Below are 7,448 nucleotides of genomic sequence, written 5' to 3'. Positions count from 1 at the left end.
CACTTGCTGCTTCTTTACATAAAAAGATTTTCACACAGCTTTCTGATGCACTACAACTAAGCAGGAACCCTGCCCACTTAACAACAGCACACAGCTCAGTTTGTAATTTATTGTTGCAACTCATAAACTCATCTGTTACCTGCACAAATGCTTCCACAAATTTTCTTCCTCCAAATGAAGGTTAAGCAATATCTACATACTGCTAATTCAAACTATGGCTCTTTGAAACACATGACTCCAAACTGAATCTCACAAACGCTGTCACTTCAGAAGAGGTTTACAAAAAGAGACCAATTGAGACAATAGACTGTTTTGTGCAAGATTGTTTTATTAACAGACCAGACTTTGAAATATTGCAGCTGGGCATCTTTACCTGCAAGGCAAAGAAGAAAAAGGTATCATTAGGCACATGTAGATCTCAAACAACTCTGGCCACATGAAAAAGTAATACATTTTTACAGTTTGTAGTTTTGGCTGAAAACACTCATTTTGTCACTGGATTTAAGACTGCAGTAGTCTCACACACGGTAACTGATTTCTACATTAACATCTCTTCACTGCAAACAAAGATTTTGAGTACCAGACCTAACAGGATAAACATTTCCACCTTGAACCACTGATACCTATACTTGATATTTAAAGACATGCCAAGACATTGTGCATATTCTAACTTTTGCTGCATTCTCATTTTTGGCACATTTCAGAGACTGTTTACATACAAAAATGAAAGCAGAAAGCTGACTTGGGTCCAGTTCCTGTAAAGTTTGCTTGAAAAACTGATGAAATTCAGTATGTTGCCAATATTTATGTTGCTTTCAAGCAACATATAGCAAATATGCTGCTTTCAAGTACTATGCTCTTTCCTCCCACTCTATACAAAGGAATCAGTACTGGAAGTCTACTTTTTTTCATTCACTTGAGAATATCACTTAAGAAGTAAGTGTCACATAGAACAAGAAGTAAAGACAAACAGCAGGAAACTATCTACTAACAGGAAAGAGGAATACTCTTCTTCAGATACACAGCTCTTCATAATGAGATTACCTGGAGAAAGTACTGCCTGTACGTCACCTGAACCTACTACTCTAGTTTGCCCACAGCCTCAGTAGAAACTACAACATTCTTCTATTTTCTGCATGTAGGTTACCTGAATTTTAAACATGCACTCTATTCACAACAGCAGGAAAAGAAAGTTGAAGAGACGAGAACTATCAGTTATCTTAGATTTAGTTTGCAGGAAAAGCACAGCAACTGCTTATAAGCATAAAGTAAGAAACTGCAAGGTCACTTCCTAAATTAAAAGATGAGGTAAAGCTCTAGTGTATACCACTTACATGGGATGCTGAGCTACAAGTCTAGTGAAAAACATGAGCAACTAGATGAATGAATATCCTTTGTTTGTCTGCCAAAACACCAACTGTTGCAGGAATGTACAACAACTGCAATAGTGAACTAGAAGCTTCCCATCTCTAGGAAGGGTCCTGAAAACAACATTATCAGTATACATCTGCCTTAAGTAGGGAAGATAGAGCAGAAAGGATCTATACTGCCTGTCTGATTTCTGAGCATAGTGCTGTTTTTAATGGAAACATTGCCAGAAAAGATGCAGTGTTTCCATTAAAAACAGCACCATGCTCAGAAATCAGACAGGAGCACACAGTCCTCCTCAGCCTTGGTTATGCACTAACTTCAAGGACACATTTGCCAGTACTGAACCTTGAAGTTTCTGCCACCAGCAGCAAAATTTCTACAAGAATAGTAATGGGAGTAACTTAACATCACCCCAGGCACCAAACGCTACAGCAATTCTGCTTCTCAGAGTTATCAACATCTTCCCATAGTTGAGCTAAAAAGCTCTTCAAGAACACTGTCTCCAGTAAGGAACTATCTTCCTGAAGCTGGAATTTCCACGTGCCACGTAAGCAGTGCTTTAAAACTCTGCTGACTTCACAGATAGTAGATAACAGCACAACATGCAAGGAGCTTGAACTGAGGAAATCAGCGGCCTACAAAAAAGCTTCAAGAACTAATGCTGTCAATCAAATGGAAAGTATTTCCTAGATCTCCTTTAGCTCTTTGGACAGAAAGCAGAGCCTAATGAGCTCAATTTGCTGTGCATTGGTTATAAGAGTATTTTTAAAAGACTTGAGGGGAAAAAAACCAAAACAGCAAAACAAAACATAAAACTTCCTTCCCCTCAGAAACTTTAATTTCCAAATTTCAGAAAATTTAATTTCTGAATCATCTAAATGGAACTGTACCTGTTTTAAACTGTAAAGTCATAACACTACCCATTTTTATGTACCAATCCTCTGAAGGTAGAAATTCATATGAAAACTGAGTATCTGATCTAAAAGAAAAAAACAGAACCTCACAAAAACCAACCAAACAAAAACCCTACACCAAACAAATCCCACCAAGCCAACCGAAAAAAAAAAAACCACATTTTGACTCTGGAGGAGTTACTTTGGGGAAAATTAGGTTTTTGTTTCATATCCTTTCCAAACACCTTAAGACAATGAAGTTTTCTTAAATTCCAGCATACCTGTCAGACCAAAAAGATATTTGACTGAAACTAAGATATGGGCAACACTGAAGGTAGTTTAGTGTCTAAAAAGCAAAGTGAAGTACAAGAACTTCCGAAAAATGGGTTGGCTTTGAATGGTAGAGACTTCTCACCAAAGCAAGAACAGCAGAGTGACAACAACAAATAAGACATTGTTTGGAGTAGGTCCTACTTTAGGACTCAGCAGTCACTGTTCAATCACTTTAAGTGTTAACAAACCTTCTCATTTTTAAAGGACAGATTACTCAAATGGGCAAATCAGTCTTTCAAAATTACCAACTTGGTCACTATATATGAAAGCTTTAAATGAATCATTCAGAAGCTTGAACAAGCTGAAAATTTAGACCAGTCCTAATCAGGCTTTTCTATAAAACCTGAAAAAAACATGGTACTTGCAATCACAAGATTTCAATCATATTAACAGGTTATTAATGAGGCTGAAAAGTTTTAGCCAAGATCTCAAGGTTTCCCAACATAAAATCAAATAAGGCTTTAAAACAAGTTATTGGTAATGTTTGTATTTCCTAAACATATCAGTGACACTGACCATTTAACTTCCTAAATGTTTAAGCTTTAGTAAGACTTCCAAAATAGAACCAGAACACTATATTGTTCAAGTAGCTTTATACTGTAGGTACCACCCAAGAATGAGTGAGCCTCTATTAAGCTTGAATATCTGACAAATGACAGCAGCCTGCAGAGCTGAACAGTTGACAGCCTTGGGCAGTATCTCACCATTAGTTCATTCTCCTTATGAGTCTGTTGATCTGGTCTTCTCTGTTACCAGCATCCCCACCTTCCACAAAGTGGATTGTTTTCTTCTTCATTCCACCCCGAGGAGAGGATAACTTGAAGGGCCAAAGGAAGTTGTTCACAACTTTGAAGTTCTTGCCAACAGTGTAAATTTCATGGATCACATCTTCCATGCAGATGATGCCAAGCTTTCCTAAAATTCAGACACAGTTTTCAGAAAGACTTCAGAGGCACTGGTCAATAACAAACTAAAAATTATCATGTTGTTACTGTCATGCCTACTTATTTTGATAAACTTCAGGAAGTCAGAAACCACTCACTTTGTCATGAAACTGAATGACTGACTTTTCCAATTAAAATGGATTAGCTGCAGCCAAGTCAACATTTAGATGGCATACTTGGCAAGAGGCATCAGTTTCAACTGTTAAATATTTGCTGTCAGCACTGAGAAACAACAAAAAACAACCCACACTTACTGAATCTTAGGAAAGCACTGTTCTTTGCAGAAAAGCTAGATTAAACACACCTAAATCACTGCAATGTGTAACTCAGGGAAACTCACTAGCTATTAAGTTAGGATGCTGAAAAAATGCTACAGCATGTTTCCTTAATGCTTTTCCAGAGTCTTCAGCAATATGTTACAAGTTAACTCTTGTAAAACAGTGCTAAAAAGAGATTATGACAGAATATATGTATCTTTTGGATGCTTATCCACTGCACAGGAAAAGAAACAGGTATGACACAGCCTAATCGGAAGGAAAGTGCAAATCAAATGCCCAAAAAAGGGAGAGACTTGAGTGGTCACTTTCACTCATTCTGGCAGGACTGCAAGAGAAGGGAGCTTCCCAGAGCAGCCTGTATCCCAACTGTTCACCATGCTTTGCTTTTAATGAATACACTGATTACTACGCAGTTCTTTCCACAAGTTTAAAAAGTCTGTTTACCAGATCACAAAAGTCAAATGTCTAATATTAAAGTCTGAAAGTTCCAAGCTATGATGACTCATGCTACAGCACTTTTTCTTTACTCAAAGACCTACCTCATAAAGGTCAAGGAGGTTACATTTAACATTACAAATTTAAAAAGCTAAAATTTGATTCTTTACACCTGTTTTCAGTACTTTATGATGGAAGTTACTTCCAGCTTGCTTTGTATTAAACAATTAGGACAGAAGAAGAGATGATAACTGAACAGCAGTGTACTGCAGTGACACTTCAGGACAGCTGCCCAGCTGAGCACTGATCACCCTGAGGCACGCAGCTGGCTCCCCTTTGCCCAGCAGAAGTTACCAAGGCGTTTCTGGATCAGGCGGTTGTCGGTCAGAGCAATGCGCTGCTTGTTGATCTTGCCGTAACCTCGCTTGTAGATCAGCTCGTGCACGGACTTCAGGTTAGGGTAGCTGAAACAAAACAGTCACGTTCAAAAAAGGAATTTTACGTCTTTGCAAGCCTCATTTCAGGGCAACTTTAACATTCCTGACTTGGACTTCCACATCAAACAATTAAAGACCATTTCAGCATGTCCCACATGTAAACACAGAAGCAAATCTCACAGCAAGTTCCCAAGAACACCAGTACCGGAGTGCAATCATACCTAGCAGCCATTACCTTTAAAGCACTGCCTTAACCACATTTTCAATTCAAAGACAGGAAAGCACACAGAAGATAAAAAAACCCTGCAAGTCCAGCACAGCAAATCACAAAACCCACTCAACACTTGCACCCTGATTAGGTACAACTGGGCCTTGTGCCTTTCACTCACCCCCAGGCAATGTAGGGTTCAACAATCCGCAACATGTTGATAGAGGCTTTGTTGAGTTTTACAAAGGTGCCATTAAAAATCTGCCGCAGGCGAAGAAGCTGCAGAACCTTGCGAACCTTTGGGCTGACACCATTGGTACTGGAGAGGAAAGTGAAACAGCCTGAATTATCAACATCCCATAAACATGAGGCATCAGGTTAAAAAACAATCCCAAAACACAACAGCAATGCTCCCATACAAAAACACATTTCATGAATTACACAAAGCAAGTTTAGTAAATTAACTTACTATTGCAATATATTTCAGTATGAAGTTAAAACATCAATTTCCATGAAAAGAACCAAGTATTATACTGAAACAATTGAGAACTAGCCTTGCGCTGTCATGAACATAATTCTTCCAATCACACTTTTTTTTTAGTTTTCTGTAACACTTTACCAGAGTAGAACAAAACAAACACTTGAGAAACAGCTCAGCAGAATGTTTGGGAATAGGGGCATGTTAAGTTTATCAAGTTTAAGGCGAGAAAGAATAATTGTCTGCATATATTTTCAGCCTTGTCTTCTTAAAATTTAGGGATCCCTGAAGACAGCAAAATTATTTAGCCCTTAATTAAACACACCTCAAGGGCTTGTACAGTATCTACCAACAACTTCTCAAGCCACTTGTAGAAGGCTTTATCTTATTAATATATTTAAGCTCTCAGAAGAGTGAGGTAACAAGAAAGACAACTTCAATACTTTTGAACATAAAATTGCTGATATCTGTACCCAAGCTTACCCTCTTATCCTGATCACAAATGCCAGTTTGGGCTCAGCTGGCACGTAGTAATTGCCAGCTTTCCGGGCCATCCTGGCCATGCGGATCTCCTGCCTGTACATGTGCCTGTACTCCTTGTGGTAAGCCTGGGCTCTCGCATAGATGAGCTTCCTTTGTGCCTTGCGGTACTGCAGTAAATTGGAAATTGTTTAAAGTTAGAAAATGCCTTTTAACACATGAAAATCACCTTCAAGGAACACGCCATACTCTAGAACTGCCCCCAGGTAACACAGATCAGTATCATACAGCTCAGAACACACTTAGTGATGCTCCAGAGAAGCTGGCAAGCTGTTACACAGCAAGCAATGTTATCATTCCTGACTCTCCATCAGCACTGTGGTGATGAAGAATAATGGGTACAAATTGAAAGATGGACAATTTGGGTTAGATATAAGGAAGAAATGCTGAATTGTGAAGACAGTGAGACATTGGAACAGGTTGCCCAGGGCAGCTGTGGATGGGCCAACCCTAACCGTGTTCAAAGCCAGGTTGGATTGGATCTTAGAGCAACCAGGTCTAGTGGAAGGTATCCCAGTCCATGGCAGAGGGGTTGGAACTAGATGATCTTTAAGGCCCCTTCCAATCCCCCATAGTTCTAGGATTCTCTGATCACACACCAAGCTCCCCTTACAAAGGCTATAACTTCTTGCCCTGTACATTAGAGAGCTGTACACTCTACCCTTAACTCTGCCCAGAACTTTGTTATCAGCCACTAAAAGCCTATTTTAGTCCAAAACTTTAAGAATATATCAACAACCTGTGAATTTCTGTACTGCATCATATCAGCAGTAGCAGCAGCTGCTACAACAGCAGATAAACAATCTGAGTCAAAGGATCAGAGAACATTCACCTTTTTTATAGCCAAAATCTTCTTCTGACGTTTGGCTTTCATGACCGCATAGGCCTGCCGCTTCTTCAGCAGGCTCTCGGGCACAGAGGGCACCTTCTTTACTCTAAATGAGAGCAAAAATAAAAGCTTTTAGCTGGTGGAAAGAAACTCAGTGACAGTACACGTGACACACACACCAAAACTCTTAAACATAACAAGCGCGCAGGCCTTGCTACCTTGAGCCATTCCACTGCATCTTCCTCATCCTCACTGTTCCTAGGCCTGGAACAGCATCCCAGGACAACTCCCTGGCACTGTATTGGGTGATTTTTGTGGTCCAGAACCTGCATCTTTCACATTTTGTACCAGATAAGAAACCCTGACAGACCCACCAGAGCTGCACACAACCATAACTACAAAGACCTGTCCTACACTTTGCTACAACCGGTAAGAAAACAAAGTCGTTCCAAGATAACTTCTCCCTGATCAATGAACGTTTCAACAGGTACTTGACAGAAAAAGCTTATTTGGAAGTACTGTGAAATTCATTTGACAGGATTCTCATGTTGCTCAGACTATCAGAGTGGGTGATGTTGGGAAGGACCACAGTGGATCATCTGGTCCAAGCTCCCTGCTCAAGCAGGATCGTCCCAGAGCACATGGCACAGGACTGCATCCGGATGGTTTTGAACAACCCCCGTGAGGGAAACTCCATAACCT

The 7,448-nt window shown here is 39.8% G+C and overlaps 1 protein-coding gene across 2 annotated transcripts; it reads right to left on the bottom strand.

Annotated features, from left to right (window-relative positions):
• Positions 1 to 307: 307 nt before the first annotated feature.
• Positions 308 to 6,877, bottom strand: RPL7 (ribosomal protein L7). 2 transcript variants are annotated; one of them, XM_031058609.1, is made up of 6 exons: positions 6,750 to 6,877; positions 5,861 to 6,027; positions 5,081 to 5,218; positions 4,609 to 4,718; positions 3,302 to 3,512; positions 308 to 373 (listed from the first exon to the last, which is right to left on the bottom strand). In XM_031058609.1, the coding sequence occupies exons 1-5, from the start codon at positions 6,789 to 6,791 to the stop codon at positions 3,304 to 3,306; spliced, it is 666 nt and encodes a 221-aa protein (XP_030914469.1). In that variant the 5' UTR covers positions 6,792 to 6,877; the 3' UTR covers positions 308 to 373; positions 3,302 to 3,303. The 2 variants fall into 2 exon arrangements, with proteins under 2 accessions (XP_030914469.1, XP_030914471.1); XM_031058611.1 differs by lacking the exon at positions 308 to 373 and having other exon boundaries at positions 3,300 to 3,512; positions 6,750 to 6,849.
• Between the last annotated feature and the right edge of the window lie 571 nt (positions 6,878 to 7,448).

The sequence above is a fragment of the Geospiza fortis genome, unplaced genomic scaffold, assembly GCF_000277835.1.
Source record: "Geospiza fortis unplaced genomic scaffold, GeoFor_1.0 scaffold121, whole genome shotgun sequence".
In the NCBI taxonomy this organism is placed as follows: domain Eukaryota; kingdom Metazoa; phylum Chordata; class Aves; order Passeriformes; family Thraupidae; genus Geospiza; species Geospiza fortis.
Note: the sequence above shows the minus strand (reverse complement) of the source record. Positions and strands in the feature narration are given on the sequence as shown.

Coding starts and splice junctions, on each gene's coding strand:
- RPL7 (XM_031058609.1), bottom strand. CDS start 6,791: ATGAAAGCCAAACGTCAGAAGAAGATTTTGGCTATAAAAAAG. Junction 5,219..5,860: donor TTTGTGATCAGGATAAGAGG/GTAAGCTTGGGT, acceptor TTTCCTCTCCAG/TACCAATGGTGTCAGCCCAA. Junction 4,719..5,080: donor GAACCCTACATTGCCTGGGG/GTGAGTGAAAGG, acceptor GTTTTGTTTCAG/CTACCCTAACCTGAAGTCCG.